Source organism: Zalophus californianus, chromosome 15 (assembly GCF_009762305.2).
Source record: "Zalophus californianus isolate mZalCal1 chromosome 15, mZalCal1.pri.v2, whole genome shotgun sequence".
NCBI classification, from domain to species: domain Eukaryota; kingdom Metazoa; phylum Chordata; class Mammalia; order Carnivora; family Otariidae; genus Zalophus; species Zalophus californianus.
In genome coordinates this window covers 16,167,264-16,187,296 of record NC_045609.1, presented here as the reverse complement: position 1 = coordinate 16,187,296, position 20,033 = coordinate 16,167,264, and the positions used below count along the sequence as shown (strand labels likewise).

At 43.9% G+C, this 20,033-nt stretch overlaps 1 protein-coding gene across 1 annotated transcript in view; it reads left to right on the top strand.

The window, feature by feature from the left end:
* The window catches only part of DISC1 (DISC1 scaffold protein), a 393,796-nt gene that overhangs the window by 361,462 nt on the left and 12,301 nt on the right, over positions 1–20,033 (top strand). The window contains exon 12 of the mRNA XM_027596855.2: positions 9,172–9,289. Coding sequence (XP_027452656.2) covers positions 9,172–9,289 — 118 coding nt within the window. The remainder of the gene's footprint in view (positions 1–9,171; positions 9,290–20,033) is intronic.

The following is a 20,033-nucleotide window of genomic DNA, read 5'->3' as shown; positions in this document are numbered from 1 at the left end:
TGGGCTCTAGTTTTAAAACGTTAAATGTTGATATTCTCCAAGTGTCACAAGCAAGGACCTAACATTGTTTATGGGAAATATCACTAAGGAAAAAAGTCCTTGGAGACCCTGGCCACGGATCGCATGACGGGTTGTCACCAGACTCTGATGTTTAGGCATCTGTTTGGGCGAGCCACTGAATGCCTTTTGGATCTGAGTATAAACTTTTGTCAATAAATGTTGCTGCACGTCATTTCAATGGGAAAATCCTGCCCCACAAAGGAAATCCTCTTTTCTGTTTTAAATCATGCTTCCTGAGTTTGGTGAGTAGGACAGATATTTGACATCAGCTCTGATTCAACCCAGCTGAAAATTTCTGCACAAACATTCAAGTCTACAGGTTTTGATCATGGGGTGAATTAGGCAAATTACATTTGAAATACCGCCTGGCTGAGTTGGTGTTCCCAAATCATACCCATGTGGAGGGACGGTAGGGAAGATGTGGGGCTTTTTCCGAGGCCAGTGAAAGATGCGTTTGTATGGAAATGCTGTGGTGGGCACACGGGACTGGCTCACAGCCCTGGATCCCTCCTGCCTGGCCCTTCATACTTCGGCTAGATGATGCCATGGGTAATGCAACCTGAGAAACAGCATAGCTTCCTCAAGGGCATTAGTCACTGGGCTAGAAGAATGGCAGGATGGCATTACACCACCTCCTGGTGGGGGAGACAGGTAGGTATGTGCCCAGTGAAGAAGGACGGAGCTTGAGCCCTAATTGAGCACGGGGGTATAGGAGATTCAGGAATCCAGAAGCATTCCTGGAAGAAGTGGAATCTGCGGGGTTTTGAAGAGAGAGATGGTATTAGCCAGGTGGAGAAGGGGAAATGCTCAGCCATGGGGCCATTTACCTGCATTCTGACCCAGAGGGAAAATACGCCTAGGGCTAAATGAGGGGATGGAGGTACAGAAAGAAAAAGTCTTGATTTGAATTGCTGAAGAGACTGCCTGATGGGACAAATTACTGGAGGGTTTTCAAAGCCACTTTGAAATGCCAAACAACCTGTACTTTATCCGTTCAGAATTGCAAATCCTACAAAATTCCATTTCAGTTAGGAATACCCGTGACTTTGTAGTGGGGTGATATTTTTATTATCAGGTATCAGTCATATGGCCATGTGGGGTTTTTGGTTTTTTGGTATTTTTTTTTTGCCATAATTAATTTAATAATAAAAATGGAAGCAAATGTTACAGATTTCAAACCAAGAGGAGCCCAGTGCCTGAAGAGTTCAGTTTGGAATTTGCCAAGGTGATCAAAGAGATGAGAGATCAAGGCTCTCCCATTCTTATTCAGAAAGGAGATACTCACTTCCTTCCCCTGTGTCTCATCTGCTTTCCTCTGCTTCCAGCCTTATGTTTTATGGACATGTGGATCAAAAGTCCCAAGCTCACCACAGCAGCTGGGTTGTCCTGGTGCCCATCACTACCACCTCCAGTTGATACGTATCTATCTGAATCCTGGAGGATGCACCCCTTGATGACGTGGAGCCCTCCAGGAATCAGAGTGGATTTCACAGAGTCCAAGCGTGGAAGGGAGGAGAGGTGATATCTTCAGGCATTGTTCACTTCTCTGATTTCTTTCTGTCATCATTTTGTAGCCCCCCTCACTCCCACCCTGGGCCAGCCCCACAAAAATCCCTTTCTGTGTTTTGCCTCCGTGTGGGTAAGTCAGATCCGGAGGGAAGAGCCCTCTAGATATGGGAGACTCATGTTGTAGACCCCAACCCACCACTTTCTCAGTGTGTGACCTTCAGCAAGACACGGGACTCTTTGGGATGCTTTCTGTGTATATAAAAGGAAGAATTGAACTAGATCATTCCTAAGCCCCCTGCCAGCTCCAATTCTCTCTGTTTCTAGGCATTAAGATCCTCAGGGAAGGGTTCATGACATCCTTAGTGGCCCTCACTGAGGTGGCCCTTTATAAAGGCTTGCATTTGAAGTCCTGGGAAACAAGGTGGGTGTTGGTTAAGGGGCTTCATTTTCACGCAGTTACATCCCAAGCTGGGGACTCCTGAACAGTGTAGCTGATTTACAGTTTACTTAACCAGAAATGCCAGAGCTGCCAAAGCTTTTATGGAAGGACAACTTCTTTGAAAGAAGTTTCCTTTCTTTTAAGACAAACAAGCAAAAAAAAAAAAAAAAAAACACTTTAATAGCTCCTATTTCCTTTACTTGTTTTTAGCTTTGCATCAAGGCTTAGACAGATAAAATGAATAAAATCAGAAATTGGGGGATAGTTGGCGGTCAAGTCCCCCGCTCTCTTGCCAGGGCATCTCTGCTGAGGAAAGCCTAAAACCCGCTGGCTTAAAAGAACACACTCGGGAAAGGTGTTCTCAAAGCAAGAGAGAAAGCACGCTTGATGCCCCTGAAAGAGACGCTTGCCATCCTATGTGACTGGAGCCAACGCACACTCATGTTCGCAGGAGGACATAACCATTTACATAGTGCAACAATATTGTCCTTTATTCCACGCAGTGAGTGTGCCCCCAGGCCAGTGTGAGATACCAACACAGAAACCCACTGGTCTGTTACTTCTGCCTCTTGTGGCAGAAGCACCTTGCTGTGTTGAGTGTCTACTAAAGAGTCATTTCTCCCAAAGGTAGAAGGAGGTGGGGTCCTGTTGGTCTTACTGCAAGTAGATATATTGCTCAGAATATGTGTCTGCACTGTTTCATAGCCCTGCCTGCACATTTGACCAGGAGCCAGGGATCTGGTGGCAGGGGCAGCTCATCAAAATCTTCTTGCATGCCTCAGCTCAGAGCCACAGTTCCCCGCACGCCTGGGACCTTCCCATCTGCGACAAGCCTGGGCATTAGCATGTTGTTGAGCTTCAAGATCTAGTCAGTCTTGGGGTGGCTCTTTAGTTAGAAATCAGTGAGAGTAGCCAGGAACCAGCGAGAGCGCACTCTCCTACTAGCGTGCTGCAACAGTCCTCTCTGTCCAGGCAGCGCGCTTCCTACTAGCGTGCTGCAACAGTCCTCTCTGTCCAGGCAGCGCACTTCCTACTAGCGTGCTGCAACAGTCCTCTCTGTCCAGGCAGCGCGCTTCCTACTAGCGTGCTGCAACAGTCCTCTCTGTCCAGGCAGCGCGCTTCCTACTAGCGTGCTGCAACAGTCCTCTCTGTCCAGGCAGCGCGCTTCCTACTAGCGTGCTGCAACAGTCCTCTCTGTCCAGGCAGCGCGCTTCCTACTAGCGTGCTGCAACAGTCCTCTCTGTCCAGGCAGCGCGCTTCCTACTAGCGTGCTGCAACAGTCCTCTCTGTCCAGGCAGCGCGCTTCCTACTAGCGTGCTGCAACAGTCCTCTCTGTCCAGGCAGCGCACTCTCCTACTAGCGTGCTGCAACAGTCCTCTCTGTCCAGGCAGCGCACTCTCCTACTAGCGTGCTGCAACAGTCCTCTCTGTCCAGGCAGCGCACTCTCCTACTAGCCTGCTGCAACAGTCCTCTCTGTCCAGGCAGCGCACTCTCCTACTAGCCTGCTGCAACAGTCCTCTCTGTCCAGGCAGCGCACTCTCCTACTAGCGTGCTGCAACAGTCCTCTCTGTCCAGGCAGCGCACTCTCCTACTAGCCTGCTGCAACAGTCCTCTCTGTCCAGGCAGCGCACTCTCCTACTAGCCTGCTGCAACAGTCCTCTCTGTCCAGGCAGCGCACTCTCCTACTAGCGTGCTGCAACAGTCCTCTCTGTCCAGGCAGCGCGCTTCCTACTAGCGTGCTGCAACAGTCCTCTCTGTCCAGGCAGCGCACTCTCCTACTAGCGTGCTGCAACAGTCCTCTCTGTCCAGGCAGCGCACTCTCCTACTAGCGTGCTGCAACAGTCCTCTCTGTCCAGGCAGCGCACTCTCCTACTAGCGTGCTGCAACAGTCCTCTCTGTCCAGGCAGCGCGCTTCCTACTAGCGTTCTGCAACAGTCCTCTCTGTCCAGGCAGCGCACTCTCCTACTAGCGTGCTGCAACAGTCCTCTCTGTCCAGGCAGCGCGCTTCCTACTAGCGTGCTGCAACAGTCCTCTCTGTCCAGGCAGCACACTCTCCTACTAGCGTGCTGCAACAGTCCTCTCTGTCCAGGCAGCGCGCTTCCTACTAGCGTTCTGCAACAGTCCTCTCTGTCCAGGCAGCGCACTCTCCTACTAGCGTGCTGCAACAGTCCTCTCTGTCCAGGCAGCGCGCTTCCTACTAGCGTGCTGCAACAGTCCTCTCTGTCCAGGCAGCGCACTCTCCTACTAGCGTGCTGCAACAGTCCTCTCTGTCCAGGCAGCGCACTCTCCTACTAGCGTGCTGCAACAGTCCTCTCTGTCCAGGCAGCGCGCTTCCTACTAGCGTGCTGCAACAGTCCTCTCTGTCCAGGCAGCGCACTCTCCTACTAGCGTGCTGCAACAGTCCTCTCTGTCCACACAGGATCCTGTGTAGGGTATGACCTGTCTAGCCCGCTGTGCTAGCTACTATAACTGCATGACAAATCATCCCAACTTAGTGATTTAGAACAACCATTTACAATATGCATGGATCTGTGGGTCAGGAATTCGAATGGGGCACTGCAGGAAAGGCCGTCTCTGCCCCACGCTGTTTGACTATCAGGTAGATGACTCGAACGTGGAGCTTGGAATCATCTGAAGACTTAGTCCCGTCCATGTCTGGCTGTCAGCAGGGGCCTTAGCTGGGGCTCTCAACCAGATACCCACACGTGGCTTGTCGTGGGCTCTGGGCTTCCTCACAACATGGAGGCCAGGTTCAAGGGCAAGTGATCTGAGAAGACATATCATCTATTATGAGAGTCAGGCGTGTCACCTTTGCCATGTTCTGTTCATTGAAAAGAATCCTTCAATTCTCAACCAGCCCAGCCAGGTTCAAGGGGGAGGAGTAATAAACAGCAGAGGGGCAAGTTTCTGGAAGGCTGTATGGCTGGGGCTACATGTACACTCTGCCATACCTGGGCATAGCATGGAAAAGACAAAAGTTCTGCCTAGTCCCTCAAGTTTAAGGTTAACAGGCAGGACCTCTGCAACTGTGTTCACTTTATACCCATGACTCTGGTCCCACCTTGGTCTCTGTGGTCGGGTAGGATTCCTTTGGACAGAGCAGAATTTTTCACCAGGTTGGTAGAAATACATAGATCTGCCCTTCATCAGCTGTCACTGCTCAGGTGAGGTCTTAAATAAGTTCTCTTTCCAAGATTCCATAAACTCCTCAAGTAATGCCCAACTGGGTCACAGACAGGACCAGGAGTTCAGGAGCAGAGTCTGTTGGGCCACCAAGTCGTGGTCTGTGCGGGAGCCTCATAGAGATTCTATGACTTAGGGAAACAGCCTGGTGTCAGAGGGCCAGTCAGGTCTTCCGTTAGTGATCATAGAACCATAAGTTCTTTGAGTTTCTTTTTGCCTCTTTATGTCTTTTTAATCTATGAACTTGCTTTTCAAAATATTCAGGTGTATTTCTTCCATACTATTCCGTTATGGCTTGAATCAGTGTCCTCGGTAACTTTTTTCTTTCTTATATTTTAGAGAGGTGGAAAATACAAGAAAGTACGGAGAAGAAAATAAAAATCTTCTATAACACCACCCTTCAAAATAATAATTGTCAATATTTTAGTGCTTTTTCCATTGTATATTGCCTCATCATTAAATATTCCTGTCTTAAAGATGATTTTAATGGCTAAATATGAATGAAATATACCAGAATTTATTTTAACCACCCCTTTTATTGTTGAACATTTTATTTATTCTTTCCCATGCTTTTCGTGCAATTACTTTTGCATTATTAAAATATATTTTATTTAACATAGGTAACATTTTCTATACTTGTTTAAAAGGTTTAATAAAAATTATTTAAATCTAAATAAAATTTATTTCTTTGTGATAGATTCCAGGAAATGAAATTAATGGATCACAGGCTATGAACAATTTAAAGTTTTTGCTCCATAGTCTGAAATCGTTTTCCCGATTCACGCAATCAATATCTATCTGTACATAATATAAAAGGCAAATAGGTGGGGCTTATCTGTTTGGGGGGACAAATGTAAAGCCATATATATTTTTTAAAGATTTTATTTATCTGACAGAGAGAGACACAGCGTGAGAGGGAACACAAGGGGGAGTGGGAAAGGGAGAAGCAGGCTTCCCGCAGAGCAGGGAGCCCGATGCGGGGCTCGATCCCAGGACCCTGGGATCATGACCTGAGCCGAAGGCAGACACTTAGCAACTGAGCCACCCAGGCACCCCTGTAAAGCCATATTTTAAATGAATTTAATTCAGCTTTGATTTCTATTTGTTTTAGCCTGAAGGTGAGGATTAAGTCATTTGCCTCTATCTTAAGTGCTTTCAATTCCTTGGTTCTGCGTTCTGAGCCTGTGTTTTTCCTCTCTTCAAGTGTATTTTCAGTCATGTGCATGCCCCCCCCACCCCCCAACACGATGCTTTTCTCCTTCGTGTATGACTCAGAGTCTCATGGCCACCAATCATTTGCTTCCAGATGCTCTTTATCGCGACTCATTTATTTCACGCATGACAGTGGCATTGCTTATTGCCCACTGTCTCCACTTCCATGTGATTTGTCTGCCCTGTAATTCTGCATCTTTGAATGAGAATGTGATTACTTTTAGGATCAGTAAAATAAGGATGCATATGTGATTTTTATATATTCACCAGCTTCTCATCATCACTGCCGTGGTCAATGACTGGCAAACCATCATGAGTGCTTCACAGACCTTCTCATTTGTGTCCATTTGTCCTTGAAATGATTCGATGTTATCACTAGATTTTTTCTTCTGTCTATACATTTACTTGCAATACAAAAGGCTTCTCCAATATTTGCAATAGTTATTTATAGTTCCCCTTAGCCCTGTTCTATTCTAATATAGTTGACCAACTGGGATATAAACTCAAAAGCATTCTGGAGTTAATATAATGAATATTAAGTTACATATCTGGATTTAATGATTATTCATGGCCTCCAATTATAATGTTACATAACTCGTGATCTCTAAGGCCTTTTTAACAGTAAATATCACCACACCTGGGCATTTCATTGTTATTGTTGGGTATTAATTGTAGCTTTTGTAGTAACCCTGCAGTTTAATCTAAATATATATCTTAATTCTTTCCCTTATGCAAAATTCTTTTTAGTATACCTTTGAAGACTTTCACTCCGGGTTGAGAAAATATTACTTTTACATTTGGTTAAATTGTATGTATTTATGCATGTATGTATGTATTTATTTTTATTTTTAATTTTTTGGGGTTAGATTTTAATGACTTGCTTTTTGGTGCTTTTTATCTATCTATTTATTATGGTTTTTTACTGAAATATAATTGACGTAGAACAGGGTGTAAGTTTAAGATGTATAACATGGGGCGCCTGGGTGGCTCGGTCAGTTAAGTGTTGGACTCTTGGTTTCGGCTCAGGTCATGATCTCGGATCTGAGATCGAGCCCTGTATTGGGCTCCGTGCTGGGAGTGGAGCCTGCTTAAGATTCTCTCTCTCCCCCTCCCTCTGCGTACCCCCAACCTGTACTCCTGTGCATGCGCACATTCTGTCTCTCTCTCTCTCTCTCTCAAGAAAAAGAAAAAAGAAAAAAAGAAAAAAAAAGATGTACAATTTGTTGACTTGGGACATTTTATACATGGTAATATGATTACCACCCTAGTGTTAGCTAACACCTCTATCACATTACATAAGTATCATTTCTTTGTTGTGGTGAGAACCTTTCACATCTAGTCTGTTAGTATTTTCAAAGTTTATACTATAGTATTGTTGACTGTATCACTGTGCTGTGTATCAGATAACCAGGACTTAATTCATCTTCTAGGTGCAAGTCTGTCCCTTTTAACAACATCTCCCCACCCCCACACCCCAGGCCCTGGTAACCACCATTCTACACTCTGTTTCTACAAATTCAGCTTTTATAGAATCCACACAGAAGTGGTATCATGCAATATTTGTCTTTCTCTGTCTGGCTTATCTCACTAAGCATAATGCTGCTTTTTTCCTTTCCCTTTGTTCTAAAATTCTATTTCCCTTCCTCATTTTTTTTGACCTTGTTTATTCTTTTCTTTTCCAAGTCCAGTTATTGCGCTTGAAGGTGTGGAATGAATGGATAGCCCGTGCATGTAGAGGTTTTACCTTCACTCGTGAGAACCTAACGCATATAAGAATGGCTGGAAGAATAGTGTGACCGGAGGCAATAGGGCCATCCAGTTGGCCAAAATTAGATTGTGTGTAAGAGGGAGCACAACTGGTGTGAGCCCTGTGGCCGGTTGTGAAGGAGCCGAGTTTGGACTCTGCTCTGTGGTGGTGGTTTTGTGCTGGAAAGTCAGATAGAGAGGACACGTCCAGGGTTCATGTGTGGGATATAAGTTTGAAGGGGAAGCCTCTGAGAAGGAAGGAGCTCTAAGACTCAGATGTCCACTCATGGAACCAATGACTACCCCATGCGTGCCATCTGTCAGGGCCTCTGGACCCCACAGTAAGCAGGCCACCATCCAACTTGCTCTTATGGGGCCTATCATTCAGCGGGCCTGCTCTTCTGGGGCTTCTGCTCTGGTGAGAGGGAGAGCAGATTAACACTTGGGGTGGTGGCAGCGGCTGCTAATATATATAATACACACCTCATGGCATTTAAAGTCTTAATTTTCTAACTTTCAGACACTGTGACTAGTGTGTGAAGACATGTCCAGTGCCCTATTGGGTTCCTGTGCCCTTAAAGGAATAGCTCTGTTCTTATAGGTGCAGCTGGGTTGCTCCTCTGACTCACCCCAGCCCGACTTTGGTTCGAATTCCTGTTACATTGTGAGTCTGCCCACGGATGCAGCTGGGAGACTCAGGCTTCCCCTTTGATAATTCGATGTTAGGAGTTGACATCCTGGAAAGAGCACTTTGAAATGACCGGAGAAGGGAGGTCACTTGCGCAGCTTGTCATTCAGTAATAACCTGGAACTGGTTCATATCTTCTCAAGAATGACCTCCATGGAAGACCAAGGTTCTGGCATGATTCTCCTGGCATGCAGAAGCTTGGTGGTGGGGCCGGGGGGGGGGTGCTCTGCTGGGAAATCTTCCCTCTGGGTACCACTGGGTAAAGTACAGATGTTCTCATGGTCCTGAAAAAGTCAATAGCTTACAAGTGATCTTTTTCTTTTTCTCTGGCCAGGAATCTTGCATCCTTTCTGCAGAACTTGGAGAAAAATGTGAAGCCATAGACAAGAAGTTATTGTACTTAGAAGATCAGCTTCACACGGCAATCTATAGCCATGATGAAGATCTCATTCATATCCTTTTAATCTTGCAGATTAAGCACCTGCTAGTTGTTTTGTAAGAGCAAGTCTTCAAAAAATACTCAATTTTTCCATGCCCTAGCAGATGGAAACAAATAGATACTGCTGTTATTTATAGCAGAGCGCAACTTTGATCTCTGAGATTATCCTATATGCAGTGTTTTCTCTCTAGCTTTTGGTAAGTAATTCAGCATTTTTTATTATTAAGCCTGACCACTAAAAATTAACCATGAAGTTCAGACATGCAGAGAAGGCCAAAACAAAATGCAATTTTCGGGGGTCATGAAGCTGGGTTTGTGGGGCACAAATGGTTGTGGTTCTGATCGGCTCAGTTTTTCTAGGGGCTTCTCTATATTTTCTTTACCATACAGTTCTGCCCTGGAATGAGCAGTGGAGTATCATAACTAATAGGACTTTAGGTCGTTCCTTTTCAATTTCTTCTTGCACAAGACTCCATATACTTGATGTCCCATCTGCAGATGCCTTCCTCAACATTAGCTGTCACTGAGCAAGAAGGCAGAAGAACTTGTTAGCTTTGGTATCCTGTGCAGATCTGTGGGTGTACTCAGTTCTGGTTAGTTCTTTCGAGGGCAAATGGATGGATGTGCACATAGATGAGGGTATATGCAGCCCCATCTCGTGTCTTTTCAATTATGCAATCAGAAGTGGACACATCTCTAGATAAAAACACTTCTTCGTTCATTCATCTTTTCTATTCAGTAGTATGACTCTTACAAATGAGCTTGTGGGAAATGTAGCTATTTGGGTCTTTGCTTTTCATTGCTGTCTTACTTTTCAGAATTCTGCTTCTTTTTATACTTTATCTTGAGTGACTGTGTGTGTGTGTTTGTGTGTGTGTAAGCAGCTTTGAATGGCCAAGGACTAATCTTAATCACAGGTATTCGGATCCACAGTAGTTTAATGATGGATTCAGCACTGTTTCCTTCCTCATTATAACCTTAAATCTTAGACCTTTGTTATTAAACTTAGCAGGGAATTTCTTCAGCTTAATCAACAATTACTTTCACGTTGCTCAAGGTAGTTTTGTTTTTAAATTTTATTTTATTATGTTAATCACCATACAGTACATCATTAGTTTTTGATGTAGTGTTCCATGATTCATTGTTTGCTTATAACACCCAGTGCTCCATTCAATACGTGCCCTCTTTAATACCCATCACCAGGCTAACCCATCCCCCCACCCCCCTCCCTTCTAGAACCCCCGTTTGTTTCTCAGAGTCCATAGTCTCTCATGGTTTGTCTCCCCTTCCAATTTCCCCCCCCTTCATTTTTCCCTTCCTACTATCTTTTTTTTTTAAACATATAATGTATTATTTGTTTCAGAAGTACAGATCGGTGATTCAACAGTCTTGCACAATTCACAGCGCTCACCATAGCACATACCCTCCCCAATGTCTATCACCCAGCCACCCCATCCCTCCCACCCCCAACCACTCCAGCAACCCTCAGTTTGTTTTCTGAGATTAAGAATTCCTCATATCAGTGAGATCATATGACACATGTCTTTCTCTGATTGACTTATTTCGCTCAGCATAATACCTTCTAGTTCCATCCATGACATTGCAAATGGCAAGATTTTGGTTTTTTTTATGGCTGCATAATATTCCATTGTGTATACATGCCACCACTTCCTTATCCATTCATCTGTCGATGGACATCTTGGCTCTTTCCACAGTTTGGCTATTGTGGACATTGCTGCTATAAACATTGGGGTGCACGTACCCCTTCGGATCCCTACATTTGTATCTTTGGGGTAAATACCCAGTAGTGCAATTGCTGGATCATATGGTAGCTCTATTTTCAACTTTTTGAGGAACCTCCATACTGTTTTCCAGAGTGGCTGCACCCGCTTGCATTCCCATGAAGGTAGATTTTTAAAAGCAGACATTTCGTTCTTCATAATTTCCTGCCCCTTACAAAACTGGTGTTTAAACTATTGCTACAAAGTTGGCCAAAGAAACAGCAGAAGTGTTCTTGGTTTGCATTTTTGTTTATTCCATGTTCGTGGATCACCTGGATTTGAGGACTTATAAGGGGACATGGGCTCCAGCAAACGGGCAAGTGACTATCTGTGCCTGGGCATCTGGGAGCGATGGAATGCAGAGAGCCAATGCATCCGAGAGGTTCCCGGCCCCCACCCCAGCAGGTGGGAGCTTTCCCCAGTGGGATGTTCCTCAGGCTTACAGTGGAGTCAGGTAGCAATTCTGAGGGCTGGGGGCGGGGTCTGTGCTGGTCTCCAGACCTCAATTTTCTAAATTTTATAGTCAAGTTTGGTTCTAGGGAATTGGGTTTTCCCAGTAGGGATGAGTGGCAGGGGAGGAGGCTGAGAGGGGGCAGACCTGTGTGTAGATAAGCCCCTTTTAGTGGCCCCACAGCCAGTCCATGATTCAGGAGCAGCAGGACCATGGACAATTGATAAAGGCTCTTCATGCTTCAGCCTCCTCATCTGCAACAGTGGACGGTAACATGTGTCTCTAAGGTTTTCATGAGGGGTACATGAGGCTGTATTCGGGAAAATTCTTTAACACGCTTGTACGTGGTAGGTGCTAGGTTTTAGGTAGAAATTACATTCTCCAAGTCCATTTGCCTCAACACTTTCAGTATTTGTGTCAAAAGCTCCAGTCACATCCTATTTATATGTAAGAGGTTTCAAGACAGGTTTATTTAATTATTTTGTAATAGATGCTTGAATGAGTCAGTCTGTAACCACACAGTGGCCTATATAAAAAGTCATTTAAGTCTACCAAACAGCTATAGGTAGATGGGGATTATTCTTTCTACTTGGTAGTTGAGAAAACCAAAATTAGGTGAATGCTCCAGGGTCATTTCTAATGAGTGGCAAGCTCTGTGGTCCTTGTTGGCCCCATTGGGAGGTAGCTCTGCCTACAAGTAAATGGATAGGCCCATTGTGTGGAATATACAGTTACTCTAAAAATTTTAAGCTATAATGAAAGTAGCTTATTGAAATTCTGTTTTTGAGAATTTGTCTGATCCTTACTGAGATAAGTGGAGACATACTGGGGGTATGTCAGACTGGGGTTGGAAAACACTGTTTAGGTACGGAAGACACGCTCCTCCCCTCCAAGCAAATCTGCACTGCAATGTGGATTTCAACCCAAACTTTCCTCCGAATCCCAGGCTTTGTTCTGTGTCCCCAGTTGAGAGCAAAGATACAGAAGCTAATCTTTGAGCTCCTACAAAACAGCACTTAGATTTGAGGGGAACGTGGCACCCTAAGATAGAAAGACATATTTACAAGGCTCTGCAGAGGCTCCCTCCCTGCACAAACCAAAGCCCTCGTTCCAAATTAGAGCTTATCTAGAGCTTCAAAGAGGCTGCTGAATCCTCCAGCCAAACTCTGACTGGTTTGTGTTTCCATTCTTGATCAAAGATACAAAGCTGTGTATGGTTGAAAGAAACAGCTTGCTGTCAACAACAGGAAAGAATTACACAGTGAGTGTCATATTTTTGTTTGATTCCATTAAGCACTCTACCAGAGCCTACTGTGCCTATGATGTAGCATGAGCGTGAGTCCACCATGAACGTCCATGTCCAGAAGATTCAAGCCTTGGCAGCTATGGATGCTAATGCTTTGTGTGGAAGGCACCGCGCTTCTGCGTAAGCCATGCATGTGAGAAAGGGTTGCTAGCGAAGTGTCAGCGACGGGTGGACCACTCATCGACAGTGGAGATGAGCTTCCAAACAGATCCTCTGGGCATCCTGACTTGATACCGGGGCTACAGGCAGCCTGCGGAGAGTGTCCTGCTTTTTACAAAGAAGACACTGGATTGACAGATCCAAGAAGGGAGAGAAAATAGCCCATGTCTCTTCATCATCCTGACAGACTCACTAAATTACAGGTAGCATGACCAAAGGATGACACAAACCCATCAGCTGCTGTGGTGGTTTCCATTAATTGGAAATGCCGGCCACCTCAGAGAGGTGACTCGTGTCTCCTGTCTGAGGAGAGGACAGGAGGTGTGACTTCCCTGCCAGTCAAGTCGGGATTTCCAAGAGCATCAGTTTGAGTCTCTAGTACAATTTCAGTCATTTTGGGTCCTAATTAGCAGTTACGTTTCGAAAACCATTTTGAAGGGTTCCTCCATGCTCAAAACGCTTCAACTGAAAACCATCCAAGTGAGGTGGATTTTTAAGCAGGTTTCTTCTCATTTTTTTTCTCCTTCAACTCTACAACACACTTTCAAAGGAGGGGCAAGCACACCTGAAATTGGGACACTTTGGGCATATTTCAAAGCCCCCAGGGCAGTTCTCCCTGCCTCTGAGTCACAGATGGGATGGGGCCAGACTGCTTCTATTTGTGGTTCTATTTGCATCCATGTCCAGAAGACCTTTATGGAATTCTGTTCTCTCTGCTTATTTGGAATGCATGATGCCCAATCGATTAGTTTTGGTGGTGCTTGATGGCATGCAAATACCCTAAATACATCCAGGCGCATGCACAAACATCGCATCTCCTTAAGATCCCATGTCTGGTTCAACTTTCAGTTGTGTAGCTGGAACACACAAAGCTAACAGGTAAAGGGAGATTGCTGGGTCTTCTTGGAAATGTTTTCCACTCTAGAGCTAAAGAGCTGGAAGAGGGGCCATGGGGATCACAGAAATCTAGTTATGAATCTTAAAGAGAAGAAAACAGACCGTAAGAGGCTGTCGTTGAAAGCATTGTGGCATTGTGTGTGCTGGGCTGATGCAGATATGGTCGCCAGGATTTCTTCCATTGGCTTCCGCCAAAGGGAGTGGGGTGGGGGGAGGAAGCCTAGGCAGTAGTGTGGACCCTGAGCTGTCCTGCTGCTGGCTCGGCACAACGTGAACTTGGCACTGGGTGGACATCCCAAAGAGTGCCTCTGCAAAAACATCGAATGTATTCCAGCAGGTCACGTGCATGCCTGAGGTTTTCCTCCTTGCTCTTCAACAGCTGTGTTCCTCCCCTTTGGCTTTTTCCTGAAGGTAAATTTCCTCACACTGTAAAGCCACGATGGCTGCAAAGGCGTCCCTGTTGATAAGAAGAAACACTTTAGCAAATGAGAGGCCGTTTCAGAGGAATACTGTTGTTTCTTTTTGAACCAAACCAGACCAGACCATCGCTTCTCTGCCTTTTGGCTAAGATCAAGTGTGAACCGAACCAGACCAGATGAGCTGATCTACTTTTGCCTAAGCTTCTAACAGGATTGCTTGGAAACCCAATTGACAGTCAAACACTCAATTGTTTTTATTTTTTATTTTTTAAAGATTTTACTTATTTATTTGACAGAGAGAGACAGAGAGGGAACACAAGCAGGGGGAGTGGGAGGGGGAGAAGCAGGTCCCCCGCTGAGCAGGGAGCCCGATGCGGGGCTCGATCCCAGGACCCTGGGATCATGACCTGAGCCGAAGGCAGATGCTTAACAACTGAGCCACCCAGGCGCCCCTCAGTTGTTTTTATATGTAAGCAAAAGACCTCCTTGAAAGAATTTGAGGGTCTTTGCGAATAACTGCCCTAAATGACGATATTGTCTTACCACCACATGCCTGCATGACATCTGGGAAAGGTGTCTTACTATCTTACCCCTTTATGGATTGCAAACGCAGCTTGCATAACTTCATTAGCAAGAAGTTATACAGTTGCTTAATATGTGAATAGTCTACCCCAAGGTGGTAAAGAATGGTCTTGGGCTCCAAAGGTGTTTTTAAAGATGTTGGCATGTCAATCCTTGTGCCATTCTTATAATTAATGTGCTCATTTTCTTAGACGCCACAGATAATCTGGTGGCATATCTGTTACAGGGGAGCTTTATATTTAGCTCTAGAAATCTCAATGGCACAGGAAATCACAAGAATCATTCAGCTCTTTGAGACCTACTCTTATACTTAGGTGAGTGAGCGTCTATCATATCTACCTAAAATTCAATACTTGAGTTTTACTTTATTTGCTCAGTGGTTTGATAAAAACCAAGGTCAAATATGTCAATGGGCTCCCATGTTGAGTTTATTGGACTAATAATCAGAAACGCTGACTCTGGACCTACTGTACTACTTAGTAGCCTTAAGATCTTGGTTAGGTGTAGCAAATGGAATAAAGTGAGAAAGTATGAAAATATTTTTTAAAATATATTTTTCAACATAACCTCCAAGTACGTATCTCCAGGCTGGATCTCACCCCAAACCTCAGACTCATGTCTGCTTCCCACTCAGCATTTCCCCTTGGCTGACAAATAGGCTTTTCCAAAATTCTTCCCAACCCTCAAAAAAACTCATGTTCAGTCTTCTCCTTGATAAATTGCAAGTTCATTGCTTAGATAAAAAATCTGGGAGTCATTCTCAATGTCTTTTCCTTCTTTCACATTCCACCTCTGGTCTGTCACCATATGCCCTTGGCTCAACCTTTAGAACATATGCAGAATCTGGTCACCTCTCACCTCCACGGCCACTAGCTGGGTTCAGTACGTGATCTTTTCTTCCCTGGATTATTGGATTATTGCGACCACCTCCTCTGATCTCCCTGCTTCTTCCTTTGCCCCCTTGAACCTACTAGTGATGGAAGTGGCTGGAGTGATCAGTCACTCCCTTGCTCCAAACCCACCACCACCCCCATCTAGCAGTCTGCATACATGCCCGTGTGAATTTATCTTCAGTTCCACTTGCTGGCACTACATGCCAGGTTGGCCATGACTTTGTTTAGTTCACTCCTGTGCTCACTACCTCCAGAAACTTTCTTTTTCTTTTTCTTTTTTTTTTTTCCGGAATCTTTCTTAGCGCACAGTAGGAGCTCAGGAAATGTTTGAATATTTGAATGAGTGAAGGAAAGAACAAGGGTCTCTTTCTATTCTCTTTCTTTTCTTTTATCTCCCCAACTGCTTGACGGTGGAATGTTTCAAGTGATTTCTTTTATAAATATATTGATTTAAATATAGAAGTATGCATGTCCATTTGAATATTATAGAAGTATGAAAAAAAAATAAAAGGCTGCATATTCCTCCCAGGATCAATACCTAGAAGTTTACCACTCTGTCCTTCCAAGGCACTTTTCTAGCAGAAATCACTTATGTGTATAGGTTTTTCATTCCATAGAAATTGTTCTGTAACTTGGTCCTCTCCACTCCCACCACACATTTTATCCCAGATTCTCTTCCATTTTAGTGCATTCAGAATGTTTTGGAACTTACATTTGTAAGGCATCATACAGGCAGGTTGGTTAGAGAGAGGTATTTTGTAAATAAAAACATGATTTTTTTCAGTTTATAAAAAATATTCCAGTGTAGTTAACGTACAGTGTTATATTAGTTTCAGCTGCACAAAATAGTGATTCAGCACTTCCATTCATCACCCAGTGCTCATCATGATAAGTGTGCTCTTAATCCCCATCACATATTTTACCCATCCCCCCCACCTCCCCGCTGGTGACCATCAGTTTGTTCTCTACAGTTAAGAGTCTTAAACAAACAAACAAACAAAAAGGGTATTTTTGTTTGTTTTGCTTCTTAAACTCCACATATGAATGAAATCATATGGCATTTGTCTTTCTCTGACTTATGTCACTTAGCATTATATTCTAGGTCCATCCATGTTGTTGCAAATGACAAATGACAAAATTTCATTCTTTTATATGGCCAAGTAGCATTCCCTTTTATATATATATATGTGTGTGTGTGTGTGTGTGTGTGTGTGTGTGTGTGTGTGTGTATCACTTTTTCTTTGTTCATTCATCTATCAATGGACACTTGGGCTGCTTTCATAATTTGTCTGTTGTAAATAATGATGCAATAAACATAGGGAAGCGTGTATCTTTTCTTTTTTTTGTTTCTCTATTCTTTTTAAAAATTTTTTTTTATTGTTACGTTAATCACCATACATTACATCATTAGTTTTGATGTAGTGTTCCATGATTCATTGTTTGTGCATAACACCCAGGGCTCCATGCAAAACGTGCCCTCTTTAAACCCATCACCAGGCCAACCCATTCCCCCACCCCCCTCCCCTCTAGAACCCTCAGTTAGTTTTTCGGAGTCTATCGTCTCTCATAGTTCGTCTCCCCCTCCGACTTACTCCCCTTCATTCTTCCCCTCCTGCTAACTTCTTCTTTTTTATTCTTAACATATATTGCATTATTTGTTTCAGAAGTACAGATCTGTGATTCAACAGTCTTGCACAATTCACAGCGCTCACCATAGCACATACCCTCCCCAATGTCTATCACCCAGCCACCCCATCCCTCCCACCCCCCACCACTCCAGCAACCCTGTTTGTTTCCTGCGATTAAGATTTCCTCATATCAGTGAGGTCATATGATACATGTCTTTCTCTGATTGACTTATTTCACTCAGCATAACACCCTCCAGTTCCATCCATGTCTTTGCAAATGGCAAGATCTCATTCCTTTTGATGGCTGCATAATATTCCATTGTGTATATATATACCAGTTCTTCTTTATCCATTCATCTTTCGATGGACATCTTAGCTCTTTCCACAGTTTGGCTATTGTGGTCATTGCTCCTATAAACATTGGGGTGCACGTACCCCTTCAGATCCCTACATTTGTATCTTTGTGGTAAATACCAAGTAGTGCAATTACTGGATCGTATGGTAGCTCTATTTTCAACTGTTTGAGGAACCTCCATACTGTTTTCCAGAGTGGTTGCACCAGCTTGCATTCCCACCAACAGTATAGGAGGGTTCCCCTTTCTCCACATCCTCGCCAACATCTGTTGTTCCCTGACTTGTTAATTTTAGCCATTCTGACGGATGTGAGGTGGTATCTCATGGAGGTTTTGATTTGGATTTCCCTGATGCCGAGTGATGTTGAGCGCTTTTTCATGTGTCTGTTGGCCATTTAGATGTCTTCTTTGGAAAAATATCTGTTCATGTCTTCTGCCCATTTCTTGATTGGATTATTTGCTCTTTGGGTGTTGAGTTTGATAAGTTCTTTATAGATTTTGGATACTAGCCCTTTATCTGATATGTCATTTGCAAATATTTTCTCCCATTCTGTCGGTTGTCTTTTGGTTTTGTGGACTGTTTCCTTTGCTGTGCAAAAGCTTTTTATCTTGATGAAATCCCAATAGTTCATTTTTGCCCTTGCTTCCCTTGCCTTTGGCGATGTTTCTAGGAAGAAGTTGCTGTGGCTGAGGTCGAAGAGGTTGCTGCCTGTGTTCTCCTTTAGGATTTGGATGGACTCCTGTCTGACGTTTAGGTCTTTCAACCATTTGGAGTCTATTTTTGTGTGTGGTGTAAGGAAATGGTCCAGTTTCATTCTTCTGCATGTGGTTGTCCAATTTTCCCAACACCATTTGTTGAAGAGACTGTCTTTTTTCCATTGGACATTCTTTCCTGCTTTGTCAAAGATGAGTTGAACATAGAGTTGAGGGTCCATTTCTGGGCTCTCGATTCTGTTCCATTGATCTATGTGTCTGTTTTTGTGCCAGTACCATACCGTCCTGATGATGACAGCTTTGTAATAGAGCTGGAAGTCCGGAATTGTGATGCCACCAGCTTTGCTTTTCTTTTTCAACATTCCTCTGGCTATTCGGGAACAAACAATGTTTGTTCTTCCAATCCACGAGCATGGAACGTTTTTCCATTTCTTTGTGTCTTCTTCAATTTCTTTCATGAGTATTTTATAGTTTTCTGAGTACAGATCCTTTGCCTCTTTGGTTAAATTTATTCCTAGGTATCTTATGGTTTGGGTGCAATTGTAAATGGGATCGACTCCTTGATTTGTCTCTCTTCTGTCTTGTGGTTGGTGTCTAGGAATGCCACTGATTTCTGTGCATTGATTTTATATCCTGCCACTTTACTGAATTCCTGTATGAGTTCTAGCAGTTTTGGGGTGGAGTCTTTTGGGGTTTCCACATAAAGTATCATATCATCTGCAAAGAGTGAGAGTTTGATTTCCTCCTTGCCGATTTGGAGGCCTTTGATTTCTTTTTGTTGTCTGATTGCTGTGGCTAGGACTTCTAATACTATGTTGAATAGCAGTGGTGAGAGTGGACATCCCTGCCGCGGTCCTGACCTTAGGGGGAAAGCTCTCAGCTTTTCCCCATTGAGAAGGATATTCGCTGTAGGTTTTTCATAGATAGCTTTTATGATATTGAGGTATGTACCCTCTATCCCTATACTCTGAAGAGTTTTGATCAAGAAAGGATGCTGTACTTTGTCAAATGCTTTTTCTGCATCTATTGAGAGGATCATAGGATTCTTGTTCTTTCTTTTGTTAATGTATTGTATCACAATGATTGATTTGCAGATGTTGAACCAACTTTGCAGCCTAGGGATAAATCCCACTTGGTCATGGTGAATAATCATTTTAATGGACTGTTGGATCATATTGGCTAGTATTTTGGTGAGAATTTTTGCATCCATGTTCATCAAGGATATTGGTCCGTAATTCTCCTTTTTGATGGGGTCTTTGTCTGGTTTGGGGATCAAGGTAATGGTGGCCTCATAAAATGAGTTTGGAAGTGTTCCTTCCATTTCTATTTTTTGGAACAGTTTCAGGAGAATAGGTATTAATTCTTCTTTAAATGTTTAGTAGAATTCCCCTGGGAAGCCATCTGGCCCTGGGCTTTTGTTTGCTGGGAGATTTTTGATGACTGCTTCAATTTCCTTAGTGGTTATAGGTCTGTTCAGGTTCTATTTCTTCCTGGTTCGATTTTGGTAGTTGACACATCTCTAGGAATGCACCCATTTCTTCCAGGTTATCTAATTTGCTGGCATAGAGTTGCTC